The sequence below is a fragment of the Anomalospiza imberbis genome, chromosome 1, assembly GCF_031753505.1.
Source record: "Anomalospiza imberbis isolate Cuckoo-Finch-1a 21T00152 chromosome 1, ASM3175350v1, whole genome shotgun sequence".
NCBI lineage: Eukaryota > Metazoa > Chordata > Aves > Passeriformes > Viduidae > Anomalospiza > Anomalospiza imberbis.
Window position 1 is genome coordinate 148,556,928 of NC_089681.1, and position 20,249 is coordinate 148,577,176.

The following is a 20,249-nucleotide window of genomic DNA, read 5'->3' on the forward strand; positions in this document are numbered from 1 at the left end:
GACTTGGGAAGGCTTTATAAGCTGTGTGCAACTATTGGCAGTGGGGGAAGTAAAACACAGAGTAAAACACAGATTCACATCAGAGGGGTGATGTGAGACAGAACAGCCAGGAGCCACAGCAGGGGAAATTTGAAACAGACAGGGAAAATTACCCACACAAAAACGGCCACACTTTGGAAGAGGTTGGCAAGGCTGTGGAATCTCACCAGCCAGGGGCACAGGGTACTTTAATCAACTCCCCAGGCCGAAAAGCGGCACCACAATCTCAGCCCTGATCACGTTATATTACTGCCTAGAGCAGGTATAACCTACAAGGAAAGGCTCAGGTGATGAATCTCCCACCCCAGACACCGCCAGTGTGAGAAATTCAGCTTTATTTAGCAGCTGCAATTTGTTTTTTGCTTTTTTGAAAATTGTGTTTGGTTTATACAGCTTTACTCAGAGAGTGCTGCTTTGCTAAAGGTACACACATGGTTAAAAGTTGAATTAGCACAGGAGTATTTGACTGCAGGTAACTATGCGCAGTTCTTAAAAATAAAGAAAGAAATCATCATAAATCAGCTATCTCTGAGCTGAACATTCCTTAATTAAATATTATTTTAATAATTATTTTATTAATATAATATGACATAACACAATATATTATGATAAACAGCATAACAAACATAACATAGGATAATAATATAATATAATAAATATAATATAATAAATACAATATAATATAGTATAATATAATATAATTAATATATTTTGTCAGAAACACGGCTCACTATTTAAACTTTTTATAGAAGTTGATTAAGGGATAAAAGGGATAAAATCCAGCGCTGGGGTGCTTGGCTATTTGCCAAAAGCACATGGTTAATTTAAATCATGTTCTCTATATACTGTTACAGTACATGTACATGCATATTCATAAGAGTTTATACATATTCAAACATTCTTTTGAGTTTAGATGTTCTTTTGCTTGGTTTTATATTTTATATTTTTATAAAATTTATATTTTTATATTTTATTATATACTTCTATATTTTATTTCTTTTTTTGGTTCCATCCTGTTGTATTTTCACTCCCTGATAATGAGGGTCAATAAATCCTCCTTTTTTTTTTTTTTTTTTTTTGTGCTCTGGTTTTTGTTTCCATTATCTTGTCTTTTAGATAAGATAAGATAGTCCCTGAATGTGAGAAATCACCTAATTATTTTACACCATTTTCTGAGTTAGTTACATGAAAAAACATGTCAACATTTCACAGTCTTTATTATGCTATGGTCTAAATTAGTATCTATTACACTACTATTTATAAAAGCTGTATGGTGAATACATAAACTGACAGATTATTCTATATCAAAATGTGAAAAGCACGCTCACTCTCCTGTGAAAATTTAAAAAGTTTAATAAAGGACAATAGGAGACAAGGACTATAAAGGTTATTAGGGTTATCTTCGGGGATACCTTTTAAATATTTTTTTATTACATCAGCCTGTTGCATTCTTATGGAACTTTATGTATGGTAAACTTTTCCCCAAACTAGTCTACATGTTCTAAGAATTGTTTAACATATCTCTTCTTTGGATCCACTCTTTTAGAACACGTGTATTCTTTGGTTTTATTTATTTAGTTTTATTGGGCTTTGGTCTACACCAAAGTCAGTGAGTGCTGATGGTTGGCAGATCTGTACAGGTGTCCTCATCCTGTGTTCGTTGGGTGTTATCCCATCCCAGCAGGCATTTTAACACAAGCATAGATGTTTAACTACTCTGTCTAACTTTAATTAACAACAAAAATAAAAACTATATAATGATAACAAAGTTATGCTAACACTACACATATAAAATCAATTTTAATATTTGCAAAAAGCCAGTATTACCATATGTATCTATAACAAAAAGCAGTAGTTACGACTTATTGTTTGTAATAATTATAATTTTCTATATAAATAAATAATATGAATAATTTCTATTTTATTATTTGCAGTAATAACATTAAAATAAATAAGTAAATAATAATAATAATAATAATAATAATAATAATAATAATAATAATAATATATCTTAACTATATGGATTTTTGTCATCAATAATGTGAAAAATGACCAGATAATATTGGCTTTCACATGTATGTATTAGCCTATGTATGTTGTTAGTGATTGTAAGTATTTAGAAATAGTACCAATCACAACTCTTTTTAGCTGCATGTCAGTAAAATATAATCTATCAGTTTAGGTATGCTCATAGTAATAGTATAGTGAATGTAATATCTTCGTGTCACTTATGGAAACAATAGTGTGATGAATGTACTGTGTTACAGACTTGAGGAAAGCACGAGATGTGAAAAAGGCTTTTGTGTAACTAAAGCCAGTGTGAGGCCATCCACTGACCAACCTGTCCAGGTGACACGAGAACCCTGGCACAAACCAGAGCACCGGAGCGCAATTAGAGAATACCACGTTAAAATTCAGGACACGCTAAAATCTTACCAGAGGATGTGAAACAGCAGGGTGGAGACGCAAGAAGAAATCAAATCTATTGACCTGACACCCAGGATCTCATGCAGATAAGCTGGGGGTGTGAAGAAGTGAAACAAAGGGGTTCCCCAAACAGCAGAAAGTTCGAAAGAATGTTTGAATAATGCATGAAACACGTGAATATGTGTGAAAAATGCATATTATATGGCTCTACGCAGATATTTACTATATGTATTATGCTAGGTTGGAAAGTTATGCTGTAGTAACATTTTAATAATATAGTAAATGTAGTTTTGTAATTGAAATTAAGCCTTAGTAGTTAAAATAGAAAATATGTGTGTGTGGTATTCTTTTTGCTCAAGAGAAGGAGAAGATAATCAAGAAATTCTTCACACAGAGATAACAATTACAAAAACCCCTAAATCTTCCAGAGGAGAGGAATTTATGGCTTTCCTTATCAACAAAAAACCGAACTTCTCCAAACTCAATTTAGACTTCAAGGCGCCTGGGATTAACAGGAATTCCTCAACAAGTACCAGACGAATTTCTTGTTTTAAATAAAAAATATGCATATTCATGAAGTGATTTGTGTATGCAACAGGTTACCCCTCTTAAGGAGGGAATTCTCTTTTATCGGGGTCCTTCTCCTGGCTCACTTTTGTCCAGAGAGAGGTACCCAGCCCGGGCTGTAACTTTTTGCTGTTATTGTCTCTTTAATTGTCCTAACTCTAATTGTTTAATCTTTATTACTATACTTGTATTAGTTTTTTTCCATTTTATTTTTATTAAACCTTTATAAATTTTAAAAACCAAGTGATTGGCGTTTATTACAATATGCATGAAACTTAGCGATGTAACAGTAGAAAGATAACATTGTCTGGGTAAGCCAGTGTGTGCTTTGGCTGTTGGCCAGGATCCCCCCAGCGCTGGAAATTGTGTCCTTTTTTTATCCTATTACCATCACCATAACTATATTATTTTATTATTATTGTTATTGTTATTGTTATTATTATTGTTATTATGATTATTATGATTATGTTTATTATTATATTTGTTTATTATTATATTTGCTTATTATTATGTATTTATTATTGTTATTATTGTTATTATTGTTATTATTGTTATTGTTATTGTTGTACTTTTAAAACTCTAAGCAGTGAATTCTGTTTTTCACAATTACAACTTGCAGAACAAAAGTTAATACATAAATGCGAAAAGCCAATACCTGTATTTGTTCTTTACCACCTAATTCATAATGTAATGCTTTTATTTCAAATTTAAGTGTTGCTGTTATGTTTGGGTGTGTTTTTTTTTTTTTTTTTTTTTTCCCGTTCTCCACAACTTCCCTCCATCCCAAATTTCTGTCCGGCTTCCTTCCTTCCTCTCTCCATCCCTCCCTCCCCAGGGGGAGGAGTTGTCCCGGTTTCCGATGACATGGTACCCACGGCGACATCCCTGCGGGCTCCGTCCCATCACCGCGGGCAGCGGCGATGCCGCGGGGCTGCCCTGGCCTGAGCAGCATCCCCGCCCCCCAAATCCGCTTTATTTTGGGGGCTGAAACATGGACAACGCCTTCGTGGAAGAAGTGGCCGCATCACTGGTGAGAGAGTTTCTCAGTAGAAAGGTAAACTTGTGTGAGTTTGCTGGCAGCTGAGCCGCGCTGGGGATGGCGCCGGGGAAAACGGGACGCGCTGCGGGATTCAGGGATGCTGGCGGATTCAGCCGGACCGAAAGCAGCTGGCTGGGAAGGGGGGAGGCTCCGGGGGGAGCAGCTGGACTACATCTCCCACAGTGCCCTTTTATTCCCGGCACGGAGCTGCTTCCTCCTGCTCCGGCAAGCCCATGCTTACCCACACACGCCTGCGAGACTGGAAATTAAATCAAGAAACGCACTTTCAGTTTGGTTTTTCTTATTGCTTGCAGGTTGGTTTTTTGTTTTTTTAATTGTAATGTTTTTTCTTTTCTTCCTTCATGAATTGCCTGTTTTGTTGTTGTCCTTCTGTTTGCAAGAGGAATACAAAGCCTAATTAAAAAAAAAACCCACTTTTTTTTTTTAAATTAAAGCAAAAGGTAACAGTTTTAGAGAAACTGGTAACATGCATTTCCCCCCCCCAGTTTTCAGTAATAACTCAGCCAAAAACCCATTTTTGTTTTGGCTGGGGGAAAGGAATTGAGGTAAGGGAGAAATGAGGCCATTGTACCTGTCAGAAATTTAATACTATAAAGCGAATTTTGGACTACACGGACATGCAGGGAGTGTGGGATTGAGCGGACTGGAAACCACCTTCACATTCCTATGTAGCAGCACCTATTACTTTGTATTTATGTTCAATCCTTAGGAAATAATGCTGATGTTGGACCCGCTGTCTCAGGAATGAGTTATATCAGAAATTAAGCAGCCACTGCCTCATTGAGTGCTACACAAACCTCAGTCTCATGTTTTACATCCCAGCTCCAAATTGCCATTTTCAAAATAAGGGATACTGATAATCCTTTGTGCTTCTGCTTCCCCCAGATCTTTCATACACATCAGAGCCTACAGGGATAATGATCCTTTATTTATCACAGCTTGCCCTTAATTTCATAAATCTGAGCCAGACACTGTCAGCAGAAAAATAAATCCTTTGTTGTGATAATAACCCTCCACAGAAGGAATCAGGGCTTTCTCTCTCAAAATAGTAGCCTGGTGTTTTACCACTTAAATTATTTTGGGATCCAGCTCACAATAAATCAGTGTCTCCCCCGCAGAGAGTGGGATGCCCATGAGTTTTGTCTCTGAGGTGCCCATGGATGCTGACCACAGACTGAAAATTGAAGTGGGAAGACCCCAGACCAGCTGATGCCATGGAGATCTGACTGATTTCCAACCTGAGGCTGCCTGGAATAACTTCAGCTCAGGGCCTTTCATACAGACCATCAGTCTTAGGAGGCTGTTTAGCAGATGAAGTCAGCTGCACAGAGGTTTTTGTTTTTCTCTGTTCAGCCATTTCCATCTCACGTAGCCACCTGAATTACTTTCACATCCGTGGGCTGCTATAATTCAAGGCTGTACCGTTACAGCACAGGTTCTGAGGATTTCCTGCTTACAAACTGCTGCCACCCACAAGTTTCATGTCACACCCAGCGAAACCCAGAGTAAGAGCTTTGGGGTCTGACACTTTTCCTTCTCAGGGTTTGAAGAAAACCATCAGCACCATGGACCGGGAGCTTCCCCGCTCTGCACTCAGCATCAGCAACAGGAATGAGCTCAGGAATGTCCTGCACCTGCACTCCCTGTACAAACAGAACAAGGTGAGCACCTGGCACCATGTGGAAGTATCCTTGCATGCCCCTTTCCATTTGCAGCTTTATATGTGGCACAGCAGATGGAAATTACACTTCTAGCATTTATTATCTGTTGCCCTGATTTTTAAAAGTGTTAACTTTTCTTTTATAGTTCATTTGAAAGCTTTAAAGTTCTCATAAAACTTCTTTAGCTTTCTGATAATGTTTACATATTTGAGAGTCAGAGTTCCCACACAATTTCATGTACAAATAGAAGAGTTTATATATTTCTCTGTGGGTGGAGAGAAATGATGGATTGATCTTTGGACCAGTGTGGTTGGAGAGGTGGTAATTCCATCCTCCAATCTACGGTCACCTTTGGAATTCTATGAATACCAGATGTTTGAATAAAACTGGGTCTTTTTCTCTTTTAAACTTGCCAAGCTTCTGTGTACTCATTTCGTGTCCAATAGCAATAATTATCCTTGGAAATGCAATATAAATAGTTCACTCATAATTTGAGGCACCGCAATACTTTTGGTATCTTCATATAAGTCTATAAATGCCACTTCAAAAAACCCTCTCCCAATGTAGAAAAGGTGCATTCTAGCACAGTTTCCGCACTTTGGAATATTTAGCTGAAATGAGAGTCAGAAATCTCCGTGACCGGTTGCTTTTTTGTGTCGTGCTTCCTTCACTTGACACAGCAGCACCCTTGAGCTCTTGACATTCTCTAGCTGCCATCTTCCATTTCCCTGGATTGTTTGTAGAGTCACTCCTGGGATACACCCTCAGGTAACTCCAGGAAGCAGTTAAAATGTTCAGTAGCTGTACACTGTAAAAATCATGCCCTGCAGCCAGACTAACACAGCATTTCAATAGCCACCAAGAACTTCATTTCTCTTTTTGGCCAGGCAAAAGAGAACCCGCTGAAAACACTGCTGGAAATTATTACTAATTACTTCCTGGAGCACCGTGGGACTTCCAGGAGCTCTGGTTCCAGCTCTGCTCTGGCAGCTCCTCAGAGTAAGAGCTCAGCATCCCACCCACCCGACCTCCTGGATGAGGATCGTGGGAATGCCAGTGCTCTGGATGACAGCAAAACTCAGTCCTCCAGGTACAGTCTGATTTATTTCTCTTTGCCCTGTGCATTCACTTATTTTTTCTTAATGAAGGGAAAGAGTGTTAAATGTTTTATCTTTTATATCTTGAGCTCAGCTTTGTTTTATTAGTTATCCTGGTAACACAAAGCTTACTTTTCCAGATTATTAAAATTTCCTTCAAAAATTATCTATATTCCTGCCAATTATGAAGACTGATAACCTCAATTGCATCTTTCAGTCACTGAAGCACATCGAAATAGGAGATTTCATGCCTTTTACATTGGAAATACTCAAATTGAAGCAGGTTTGGAGGTAAAACAAACCACCTGTGCTCAAACTACAGGTGTATTCATGCTTTACATAGGAAAAAGCAAGTTTTGCTGTCTTAAATTCAGTGTGGTTGCAAATAGTGTAGGTTCAGACCTTGCAGAGTACCTGAAAACAGCACGTAACCAAATTTTTCATTTATTGGTGCCTCAAAGAGGATTAACAGCCCTGTACTTCCATAGAAAGCTTTTAAAATGGGCACAGAAGTGTAATTCAGCTTCCCAGCCTCCACCTTCAGGGAACTAATCAGATTTTGTCCTTCATCCTAAATGCAACATGCCCAAAGCAGCCAAATCAGTGCATGAAAAAAACCCCACGAAGTCATTTCTTATAGGGGAAGAAAGCCAAGATGTTTTAAGTTGAGCTCAGAAGCAGCACTTGAAAAAGAGGCAGTGCAAAGGCTTTTTTCCCCTTTTCTTTTTTTCTTCCTCTTTTTCTATTTTTAATCCCTTTTTCTTTCCCTTTCATGGATCTCTCCCACAGGAGAGTCCCTGACACTGCTCTGGGAGGGAACAGCAGTGCCCAGTGGTGTTAATGTTGGAAGGGGACCTTAAAGATCATCTCATTCCATCCCATTCCTCTATCCCAGCTTGCTCCAAGCCCCATCCAACCTGGCCTTGGACACTTCCAGGGATCCAGGGGCAGCCACAGCTGCTCTGTGCAACCTGTGTCAGCCTCACCATCCTCACAGGGAAGGATTTCTTCCCAATATCCCATCTAACCCTGTCCTCTGCCCTGAGGCTCATCCTCACCATTGCCATCCCCTTTGGGCAAGGGAAAACCAGGGATTGCCAAGTCAGCCAGCCAGTGCCTGAAATCAGTTTTAATTTCAACTACTGTAACTTTTAACAATGCTTTCAGGGGTGGAGACTTTGATCAGACCGGACTCTGCACTGGTTCCTTATTAATGAGTCTGCTGTGCTTTTAACTTTGCTCTTGGAGGTTGCTGTGAGTGTCTGTAACTTAAAACAGTCTCTGAGCCAGCGCCCCTTGGCAGTGAGGGGTTATGTGGGGCTGGGTTGGGACTAGCAGTCCTTACTTTTCCTGATGATTCCAGAGGCAGATCAGACTCCCTTCAGTTTACATACAGGATGCCTCAGGTTTTAGCTTTTATATTTTTCAGATTCTGTGCTGCTTTATTGTGTGGGTCTGGGCTTCACATGAGGGGATGGTGAGCTCTCTGCACAGAGCAGGGAGACAAAACAATTCCTTCTCCAGCTGGGCACCAAGGACAAATGATCCAAATCTCAGCCCAAGAGCACAAACAACGTGGGCTGGAGAGAGAAAAACAAGCAGGATGGGACTGCATGGGCTAAAGCTGGCATGGGACAATGAACTCCAATGTGCAAATGGAGCAGAACTGATCACAGTGAGAGCCCCCGGGAGCGGTCGTGCATTTTGGGACCATTTTGGTTCATCTTGGGTGCAGCCCTGGCTGAGCTCTTGTGCTGCCCAAGGTGGATCCATGGAAGAGATCCTTCTAATAAATCCCTTCTTTATTCTTTAGCTCTGTCCAGCCTCTGTTCCAGGTCAGTCTGCACAAGGCATCCTACACATCATACACAGTGTGTCCTCACCACACGAGACACACTCCTGGAAAAATGGGTTAAATAAAAGGAACATTTTTGTGGTACAAGATGTTTCAGCTTACGGAGTTGCTTTACAATGATTCAGGATGGAGGAAAACATCACAGAGGGAGAAACAAGTTCAGGGATTTGTTTCCTTGTGTTAAGGAAGGCAAGTGTTTTTGAGTTACACAGAATTTATAAATTTATAAATGGACACGGAGCTGGGAGCTCCTCAGTAAAATAATTTCCATCACAAAAGTGCTTTTGTTTTTGGACTAAAGTAAGTGTCCTACAGCTGAACAAGAGTGAGAAGAGTCAGTAAGTCAGTCTAAGTTACAGAACAGAGGAGCAAAGTGAGCAAAGTGTTAACAAATTTTCAAACAGATGGAGAAGGAACGAGAACTGCTGGTTGTAGCTTAGGACCTGTCTGATATAACAAATAAATTGTACTTTCTGCTGTGATATACAATCACACAATCACAGAATGGACTGGGCTGGAAGGGAGCTAAAAGCTCATCTCATTCCACCTCCCTGCCATGGACAGGGACACCTTCAACTGTCCCAGGTTGCTCCAAGCCCCATCCAACCTGACCTTGGGCACTTCCAGGGATCCAAAGGCAGCCACAGCTTCTCTGGGAACCTGTGCCAGGGCCTCAGCACCCTCACAGGGAAGAATTTTTTCCCAGTATCTAATTTAAATTTCCCCTCTCTCAGTTTGAACCCCTTTTACATCAAAATAAGTAATTATGGGATTGTGTTACCCATGTTATAACCAGTTGTGTCACATAATAATGATGAAATAATGTTCTGAAGTCCTACATCCAGATGTTCAGGTGAAAAGTGACTGCATTTGATTACCATTTTGAGATAAAATGTAACTTTACTTGACAGCAGTGCTCTAATTAGCTGGTTTTATTAATTCACTTGTGCATTACTTTGCTCTTTCAAGCTTTTCCTCTTTCTTCTCTCTAGGAATGATGCTGAGAATCCACTGGATAAAATCCCTCCACTCAGAAAACATCAGCACAGAAGTGAAAAATGCCACCCAGGGACAACCCACAGCAGCAACTTACCATGTGCTTGGGACAAGAAGTTGAAAGACAGTCGAGAGGATTTAAAAGCAGCTGTGATTTCTGAGGATCTGAAATCCACAGGGAAGGAGAAGTCAAGGCCCAGGTCTGGTCTCATTGCCAGAGGAATGATGGCTGGACCAGTGGCAAGTCCACCAGAGGTGATTCCCAACACTTTTCAAAAAGTTTGGCTTGCCCATGGATTTTATATCCAGCCTGCTGGGATAAAAAAGTCACTTGCAAATAATGTTCAAATGGCTTCTGCATGTTAATGCATTAACTCTGCAGGCTGAAAAGAAGTGGTAAGTTAGGGAAATCGTTGTGCTTCATTCAGAATTTCAGAAATAACCACTGCAGGCAACTATCCCCTGCATGTCTGTGTTCTCAGGTCACTGAATTCCTTTATAATTCTTCCCCATTCCTGAAACCTCTTGACAGATTTAGTTTTCCATTTTCCCATGAAAATTGCTTTGTTACCTTCACAGTACCTGTTTCACTCTGGTTTTTCCAAGACCCCACATTTAATCAGTAGCATTTGGAACTGAAAATTGCTTTCAGTTGAAAATAAGTTTCTGAATGGATCATATCCGACCATATTCCATCAAGAAGTGCTTTCAAAGCACAGTTAAAAATTTCTTGCCTATTTTTTTTTTCCTTTATGCTTCTTTTATATAATGACAGGGACTTTTCCAATGTAAAATTAAGCTTGTGATAATGAGAAATTAAAATATTTAACTGTGACATTTAGGTAGTACTGAAGAGCATATGGGAATTCAATTAATTAGTTGGATATTTGTAAATATCTCTGATGTAGAAGTAAAGACTAGATACCCATGTATCTACCCATGGTAGATACCAGTAAAATATCTTATATGTCTTGATGTCCTGAGCTGGAAACAGCCCCAAAATTAAGCTCTTAGGAGGTAATTTGTTGTTCTTGGTAAAACCATGGAACATGTTTTAATGGTGGGTAGCATCCTTAATACTGCTCAAATTTTAAGTGAAAGTTTGTCTTATTTTATTACTGATTTTTTTAAAAAAATGGTTTTTTTTAATATGATTAATTTTTAAAAAATAATGATTTACTCTAGAAGCTGATTCCTAAAAATGAACGAATAGCTTAGCTCAGAAATCAGTGCTAGAGCTTTCCTCTGCTTTTTGTGTTTATTTAAAGATGGTAAAATTTTAATCTGTGCCTTTCATGGCACTTCCTTCCAGGATCCCCAAAAAAGGAGGCTTTGCAAAAGATCCACGAGCATCAGCAGCACAGCCCAGCCCAGGGGTGAGGAGCATGAAGAGCAAGACCTGAGTGTCCCAAGCCCTGATTTGCAGGAAAGCAAAGCATCTCCAACAAAATCCCACGTGGAATTTGCATCAAAGACTCTGCTTAGCTCACACACCTGTTCTCCCTCTGAAAAACCAAGGAACAGCCCCAAAGATCCAGAGGACTTTTTTTCCAAGCTGCTGTCTGAGAGAGAGAGGGCCAAGACAGAAGAAAGGAAATCTCTTCCAATCTCTGGTGCAGACAGCAGTGAAAAAAGCCTTAAAGTGAGTGCCCCCCACAGACATTCAGGGGCTGGGAGAGAAAAGAAGGAAAGATCCCTCAGGAAAACTGAGAGTCGGTTGTCAGGCCACAGGTGAGAGTATTTCTGGGGATATTGTGCTGAAACAGAGTTTTTATTATTTTTCTGCACTATTTCATGATATAAAAGTTTTAGAAGTGTCTTCCTCAGAGAACTCCAAATATATATTTTTGGCTTTTCTCTCTCTTATGTTCTTAATTGATTTTTTTTTAATTTTTTTTTTCTTTTTCTGGATAAAATGTAAGAGTGGGAGGCATGGCATTTTGTAAATGTATACACTAACACTGATCTCTTAAAGTTTTTATTGCTATTTTGTTTTCCAGTTTAATTTCTTATTGAGATACCATATGTGGAGACCCTATTGAGAAGGAAGCAATTATACATTAGGTATAAGTACATTTATAACTTAGGGGCTGTGGGAAGTATCAAATTGGGGATCTGCTGGAGCTGCAGATGGGCCAGGAGTGGCACTTGCTTCCTATCTGGAGCCAAAAATTTACTGAAAAGAGCTGCCAGCATTCCACACTGCCAGCAGTCCATCCACATTCATTTAATTTGTGAAAGATTAACATGCAATAGGCCAAAGTGCCGCAGTCTAAAGTCTTAAAACTCAGGTTTCATACAGCTTGACTGATCCTATAAGGTAGTGCTGATCCCAAGAGGTAGTGCTGCCCCATCACTTCATCCTTTCCACTCTCAGGATGATTTTTTTCCTCACCCTCAGCATTAATTGAGGTAGAGAGGAAAGCTTCAGTGGCCTTTGGCAGCTCCCCAGCAAAGCTGAGAATATTGAGTGTATTCCTGATATTGGCTAATCAATGACTGAACAGCTCATTATGGATGAGCCTCAGAGGTGTGGTGGGCTGGATGGAATTCCCTGGGAAGACCATTGCTAAAAAGCAGTGAAAAGTCTGATACAAACCCCACTGGCTAGCAGCTGGGCCCTACATGGGGGTCGCAACAATCCCAGCCAGCACCACAGTTTTGGGAAGGGAGGCTGGAAAAGCTGCCCAGTGGGAAGGGACCTGGGGGTGCTGGTGACAGTGGCTGAACTCAGCCAGGAATGCCCAGGTGGGCCAGAAGGCCAATGGCACCTGGCCTGGGCCAGCAACAGTGTGGCAGCAAGGCCAGGGCAGGGATTGTCCCCTCTGCTCTGGCGAGGAGCAGGGATTGTCCCCTCTGCTCTGGTGAGGAGCAGGGATTGTCCCCTCTGCTCTGGTGAGGAGCAGGGATTGTCCCCTTTACACTGGTGAGGAGCAGGGATTGTCCCCTCTGCTCTGGTGAGGAGCAGGGATTGTCCCCTCTGCTCTGGTGAGGAGCAGAGATTGTCCCCTCTGCTCTGGTGAGGAGCAGGGATTGTCCCCTCTGCTCTGGTGAGGGGCAGGGATTGTCCTCTCTGCTCTGGTGAGGAGCAGAGATTGTCCCCTCTGCTCTGGTGAGGAGCAGGGATTGTCCTCTCTGCTCTGGTGAGGAGCAGGGATTGTCCCCTCTGCTCTGGTGAGGAGCAGGGATTGTCCCCTCTGCTCTGGTGAGGAGCAGGGATTGTCCCCTCTGCTCTGGTGAGGAGCAGGGATTGTCCTCTCTGCTCTGGTGAGGAGCAGGGATTGTCCTCTCTGCTCTGGTGAGGAGCAGGGATTGTCCTCTCTGCTCTGGTGAGGAGCAGGGATTGTCCTCTCTGCTCTGGTGAGGGGCAGGGATTGTCCCCTCTGCTCTGGTGAGGAGCAGGGATTGTCCCCTCTGCTCTGGTGAGGGGCAGGGATTGTCCCCTCTGCTCTGGTGAGGAGCAGGGATTGTCCTCTCTACGCTCGTGAGGGGCAGGGATTGTCCTCTCTGCTCTGGTGAGGAGCAGGGATTGTCCTCTCTGCTCTGGTGAGGAGCAGGGATTGTCCCCTCTGTTCTGGTGAGGAGCAGGGATTGTCCCCTCTGCTCTGGTGAGGAGCAGGGATTGTCCCCTCTGCTCTGGTGAGGAGCAGGGATTGTCCTCTCTGCTCTGGTGAGGAGCAGGGATTGTCCCCTCTGCTCAGCACTGGTGAGGCCACACCTCAAATCCTGGAGTCACTTTTGGACCCCTCATGACAAGAAGGACATTGAGGGGCTGGAGCAGGTCCAGAGAACGGAACAGATCTGGGGAAGGGTCTGGAGCACCAGGAGAGGCTGAGGGAGCTGGGAAGGGGCTCAGCCTGGAGCAAAGGAGGCTCTGGGGGGACCTTGTGACTCTGCACAACTGACAGGAGGGGACAGCCAGGGGGTTCAGGCTCTGCTCCCAGGGAACAGGGACAGGAGGAGAAGAAATGGGCTCAAGCTGAATCAGGGGAGATTTCGTTTGGATATTAGGGAAGATTTCTTCACTGAAAGGGTTTTCAAGCATTGGAGCAGGCTGCCCAGGGCAGTGATGGAGTCACTACCCCTGGAAGTGCTCAAAAGCTGTGTGGATGTGGCACGTGGGGACAGGGTTTGGTGGTGGACACAGCAATGCTGGGGTAAAGGTTGGACAGCTCTGTAATTCTGGGGTTCACTCCGATGTGTTGGGACAGGCTGACACTTCCCAACCTCTGGAGAAGCTGGGCTGGAAGGGGGGTGACCCACAGGATGTGCTGCCATCCTGTCTGTGCTCCATCCTTGCGGGGAGGGAAGGATTTGGGAACAATTCCCTTTCCTCACAGAGCTGCTTTGGTCTCAGCAGGAGCAGGAGAGGGAGCCCTTTCCTAAGCAGAGCCCTTTCCAGAGTTCATTCCTGCCGGGCAGTGTGAGCTGCAGCCAGCAGAGCATTTGCATCCCTGCTGAGCTCCAGGCTCCTGGAAGCACCCACAGAACCCAGCAGGGCTGCTGGGACTCCTGGAGGTCAGAGGGAGGAACAGAGACTCCAAATAAACACCCACAATATCAGGCCTGGCGCTTGCAAAACTTTTATTTCCCTTCAGCCAAATCCTGCTGTGTTTGGGAGCCCTGCAGGTTCTGGTCAAAGTGATTGAGGATTTTAAAGAATGAAAAATTCCAGTGGTAATACAGTGTATTACAGTGGTAATTACCACTGTATTACTGTGGTAATGCAGTGACAAATTACAGTGTAAATCCAGCAGGTATTTGTCTGGATCCACTTCCATTCTCTGTTACTAAATCCTAATCTAAGTATTCTGATGAGCAGCTGAAAACCTCTATAGGATTAACCACAGCTGGTTCATTCACAGCATCTGCAATTCTGGTTTTGTCTCTCATAGAAAACTAAAGATAAATCTTATTTTTCCTTCCAGTTACTTTACTTTTTGATTCTCTTTTCTCCCATGCCAAAAGTGCTGTAACAGCATGCAAGCTGAAGGCATCCTGTGCAAACATATGAGAAAAAATTGGAAGTAAAAATTACTGCTAAGCTTTAAAAAATACCTGGCCATAAAATATCCTAGGGAAATGCAGATGCACAGCATTTTGACTCACACCTTTTAATGAAAGAAATTACTGGGGTCAATGATGGTTCTTTATTGCCTTGATTATATTTTTTGCCAAGTCATGAAGGGTTATTTAATAAAAAAATATAACATGCTGTAGAGGTTGCATACCTACCCAGATTCTACAGGTGGGGTTTATTTTAGAATTTTTGTTTCAATCAATCCATGAGAAAAGCAATATATAGGTGGCAGCAAATCTTCATTTATCCTCAGCTGTAAGCAGACAGCAGCCAGTTGAATTCCTCAATTCACAGAATCCCACAATGCCAGGTTGGAAGGGACCTCAAGGATCACCTGGTCCAACCTTCCTTGGCAAAAGCACAGTCTAGACAAGGTGACCCAGCACCCTGTCCAGCGAAATCTTAAAAGTGCCCAGGCTTTGGGAATTCAACCCTTTTCCCTGGGGGATGGTTCCAATGGCTGATTGTTCTCTTGAAAAATGTTTCCACTTGTGTCCAATTGGAATGTCCCCTGGAGTAATTTGCACCCATGGCCCCTTGTCTTTTCCATGCGATTCCTTGGAAAAAGGGAGTTTCCATCTTATTTGGAGCCAAGCTTTAAATGCTGGGATGTGGTGATGTTGTGCAAGCAGTGCACACACATTTATACAGAAATATGTCAGTAATTCCTCCACGCTCCTTCTCAGCAATTTTGTTTAACTTAACAAATTAAAAATGACATTTATGTCTCAGTGCCACTTCAGTGGAGAATTTGAAACCCCTTTCAGGTCATTTTGATGCTCTTGCTTATTGTTCATCTTCAAAGGAGTATTCCCCTTTTTTTGTTGAGTCCCCGTTCCCCTCAGTTGTGTGCAAGGCCAAGTAAAATATGGATTATTCACTAATTTTTTTAAGAGATGTTGAAGGGAATAAAAACCTAAATTTAAAAGTACCCAGTCCAAGTGACTGATCCAAGATTCCACCTAAAAATTGCTGTAGCTGTGTTTTCTTAGGATTTGTAGGAACTTGGGAAGATGATGTTGAGGGAACATACCTCAGGTCACAGGGAGCAAATTAATAAAGACTTTCCTGAGTCTTTTATCCTGGGTAGAGCCTTGGATGGCAGCAAGGAAAGGTTCTCTGCTTCCTTCAATATCTTGAGGTAGGGTTAGGCCAGGTGACCTCCAAATCATCCTGTGATTCTCCTTGGTGCTGAACCCCCTACTGGAGGGGAATATTTAACATTATTCTCAGCACAATTAGTGGAATGGAATTAATGATCTTTAGAAATGGTAAAGAAATAAATGGGTGTTGAAGTTGATGACTTGTCCTTGCATTCAAGACTTTCTATTGCTTTTCTGGAAAAAAAACCACGATGAATAATGACTTTTTGGGAAGGTTACATGGGGTTGGAATGTCAAGATTTCCCCATTTCACAGCTTGAGCAAACAAAATTGGGGAAAGGCAAGAAAATCCCACTTCAAAACAGTTGAGAAACAGTTCTTTTGTCTTGACTACAGAGGTGTGCTGCAGTTGTTGCTCTTGCAGCTCCTGAAGTGTTTTCCTTATTTTCCATTAAGTTTATCAGTACAAAGTGTGGTGGTGCTGTGGAAAAACCCTCCAATTGTCAGCTGAATAATTTTTGGATGAGTAAATCCGAGCTGGCAGTTCTGCAGTGGGGTGCAAGCACCTTTTGCTGAGTTAGATGGGCAGATTTGGACTGTACAGCTCCATTTCTCTTCTGGTAGTTACAAAGAAGAACACGTGATGCCTGAAATTCTGGTTTCCACATCCACAGCCAACCAACTTCCCTCCCCTTGTTCCAAGGAAAACTGCATAAAATTAAAATCAGAGCACTGAAATCAGAAAAAAAAAAGGGTAAAACTGGACCAAGGGAACAAAAGGACCTGAAGTTAAGGATATTTCCTAGTATCTCCAAGGGAATGGCTCAGAATCAGAAAGGCACAAAGAAGCAGGAGTATTGTGACATCAAAATAAAAACTTCCTGCTGCCATTAGTGAGCAGAGGGATGCAGCAGTGAATCCCCTTGTCCACAGGCAGAGATGTGTGCAGTTCCAGGAGCAGGGAGGGTAATTGATTCTGCACTCATCCTTCCATTGTGAACAGTCCCCTGGATTACACTAACCTGATCGTGCCTGGCCACCAGTGCTGCAGCCTGGCTCTGCTGCTGCCCTCCTGCCAGCATTCTGCCAGGGCAGAGGGGTATTCCAGGCACCAGGAACTGCCTTATGGCTGTGGAAGTTGGATTCAGGTGCCTTTTCTTATGCCTCACGTTTTGGCTTTTATATTTTTCAGATTCTGTGCTGCTTTAGTGTGTGGGTCTGGGCTTCATATCAGGGGATGGTGAGCTCTCTGCACAGAGCAGGGAGACAAAACAATTCCTTCTCCAGCTGGGCACCAAGGACAAATGATCCAAATCTCAGCCCAAGAGCACAAACAACGTGGGCTGAAGAGAGAAAAACAAGCAGGATGGGACTGCATGAGCTAAAGCTGGAATGGGACAATGAACTCCAATGTGCAAATGGAGCAGAGCTGATCACAGTGAGAGCCCCCGGGAGCAGTCGTGCATTTTGGGACCATTTTGGTTCATCTTGGGTGCAGCCCTGGCTGGGCTCTTGTGCTGCCCAAGGTGGATCCATGGAGGAGATCCTCTTAATAAATCCCTGCTTTATTCTTTAACTCTGTCCAGCCTCTGTTCTAGGGCAGCCTTGGCAAGGCATCATTTCCATCCCAAATCTGAGCCCCTCCCATGCACTGTGGCTCCACCACCAGGAAGGTGCCCGTGAGCTCAGAGCCAGGGCTTCTCCTCCTGCCACAGTCTCTCTTCTGAGTTCACCACAGCTGGGCACTGTTCAGTGCGTCCCATTCCAAAATACCCCTCCTTGTTTGGTAAGAAGCCTTTTTCTGGCAGTGCCCTGTGTTTTAACACGGATGGGATTGGGTTAGGGAATTGCCACAGACACCAAGTGGAACATTGCTCATATTTCATAGAATCTTAGAAATTACAGATGGAAAAGAACTTTTAGGGTCATTTCTTTCTATGGCAGATTAATCACTGCTATATATATTTATATTTGCTGTAATTCTTTTTCCAAGTTTTGTCTGCTCCAGTCTTAAACGACTCAGGTGACGCCTCTCCCCTGATGATACATTCCACTTTCTAGCAGTTCCTATTATAAGGAATTTTTTTTGTTGTGTTCACCTTCCATTTGCTATGTTTTGCCCTGTTATCCATAAATGGAGTTGATTTTTTGACTGGTGTTTCTGTTCTTTGCTACATATTCACCTCTGTTAAAATACTTTAAATATTTTTCATGTTCCTTTAGGCATTTTTTGTCTGAAGCTTGTACTGTCTGCTAAACATTTTTATCTTTCCTGCTCTGAACTTTTGCTGTTGTTTTTCTGTTAGGTTTTACTGATTCGTTTTATATTTCCCCCATATATTTAGGGTGTCTCTAACATTGTCACACTGTGAATCTCAGATAACAGGGCAAGAACTGTCACCTTCTGCTCCTGCCTGGTCCTCAGCATTATAAAATCACAGTACAGGTGAACCCATTGTGTTAGTGAAAATTCTGCTTTTTCTCTTTCATATGTTCCAAAAAAAAAAAAGGCCCTGTAGACTTTGTTATAGAAATAGGAAATCCCTAGAGGAAAAAAATACAGATCTTTAAACAAATTCCTTCAATCCTTTAAAAATATATTCAGGGTTGTTTAGCTGTTTTGGTTTTTTATTCTTTTAGATATCTGACACTTTCAAAATATTATTGTATAAATATTGTAAGGACCATAATGCTTTTAAAATATTATTTTGAAAGCGTTATGGTCCTTAAAGGATTGATATTCATGCTCTCTGTTATTAACAGGAATAAAAAAGCTTATTTTCCTTGTGAAGACTGAGCCAATACCTGTCAGTTATAGATTATTGAGTGCCTAAAACTGTAAATATCCTCTCCTATCTTTTTATCCTGCATCATCCCCAGCCACAGTCTGCCCTGATCTGCATTAGGAGATTGGCAGAGAACACTGGCCATGAGTTTTTGAGCAAGTCCTGAGCAGGATTTGGTGTTCTCCCAGTCAGTGTAAGCAACAAAGCAGAACATAAGCAACTCAGGAGGTTTCTGGACTGAACTGATAATTTCATGACACAGTGAAACAGGAAAATTCAATGCCTGTTGAAGGTTAATATGTGAATGTCTCATTTCATAAGGAATACTAAACGTTCCAGTTTTAATGCTGCTTTTTTAAATAAAATTGAATTTCCAACTGAAAGGAAAAATAGTTTCAGCAAAGTTATGTTATGTACATTATTTACCCAGCAGATTTGCTTGGCTTCAGTCTTTCCTACTGTGCATTTTGGTGTAAAAGTAGGTTTTCTAGGAATATTCTGTATTTTTTGCTTGGTGGGCTGCAATATTTCAGTGTTACACACAAAATCGGTGTGTGGGATGGGCTGGCACTGTAAAATAATACCTGGCAATTTGGTGAGTAATGAAGTCTTGATCCTGGGAGGTGTTGAGCAGTTCCTAAAAGTCCTCACCACGTGGATGGCCTGTTCTGTGGAATGAGGGCTGAGCTCCCACGGCTGGGTCGTTCTGGACTTGATCTCATTTAAAACCAGCCAGAAAGCCCCAGATTATTCCAGGATTCTCTGTGTGTGTGTGAGCAATGCCTGAGGAATCAATTCAGTTTTTCCCACTGTGAGAGGAAGAGGATGCCTTGGGCTGGGGTGGCGTTTCTAGAAAGTAGGGGTTGAGTCAGAGTTCCAGATGAAAGAGCGGAAAGGAACGCGGGGCTGGAGCAGCCTGGGAGTAAATTACGTTGGTGATTTCCTTCCACCTTTGTCTGGCATCTCTGCGTTGTCCTTCAGCCACGCTCTGCATCATCTCCAGTGCTTTGGAGTGGGTTTGGAGGCAGGAAACACGGTGAGAGCAGTGCTGGAGCAGCCCAGGAGTAAGTTAGGTTGGCACATTTCCTTCCGCCTTTGTCTGGGATCTCTGCATTGTCCTTCAGCCACGCTCTGCATCATCTCCAGCTTCCCCCAATCCTTTGGAGTGGGTTTGGAGGCAGGAAACATGGTGAGAGCAGTGCTGGAGCAGCCCAGGAGTAAATCATGTTGGCACATTTCCTTCCACCTTTGTCTGGGATCTCTGCATTGTCCTTCAGCCATGCTCTGCATCATCTCCAGCTTCCCCCAGTCCTTTGGAGTGGGTTTGGAGGCAGGAAACATGGTGAGAGCAGTGCAGCCACACCTTCCTGGAGAGAGGAACCAAACCCTCCCGGAGAGGTTCTGATCCCTTGCTCCAGGGGGTCAGCCTGGCTTTGACTCATCCAACTGGCAGCAGAGGAATGTCTGTCAAACAAAACGGGCTCATCCGTGGGGAGCATGGATTTAACTCGCCCATGGATGAAAAGAGAGCTCGTGGTTGCCAAATCAGGAGTGAAAACCTTCAAGTGCCCAGAGTTG

At 42.4% G+C, this 20,249-nt stretch overlaps 1 protein-coding gene across 2 annotated transcripts in view; it reads left to right on the plus strand.

Moving 5' to 3' along the window:
* Positions 1-3,977: 3,977 nt before the first annotated feature.
* Positions 3,978-20,249, plus strand: part of MINDY4 (MINDY lysine 48 deubiquitinase 4) — a 70,282-nt gene continuing 54,010 nt past the window's right edge. For both annotated transcript variants that reach the window (XM_068175652.1, XM_068175662.1), the window contains exons 1-5: positions 3,978-4,087; positions 5,635-5,754; positions 6,642-6,844; positions 9,699-9,957; positions 11,015-11,433. In XM_068175652.1, the coding sequence (XP_068031753.1) occupies positions 4,025-4,087; positions 5,635-5,754; positions 6,642-6,844; positions 9,699-9,957; positions 11,015-11,433 (1,064 nt within the window). In that variant the 5' untranslated portion in view covers positions 3,978-4,024. The remainder of the gene's footprint in view (positions 4,088-5,634; positions 5,755-6,641; positions 6,845-9,698; positions 9,958-11,014; positions 11,434-20,249) is intronic.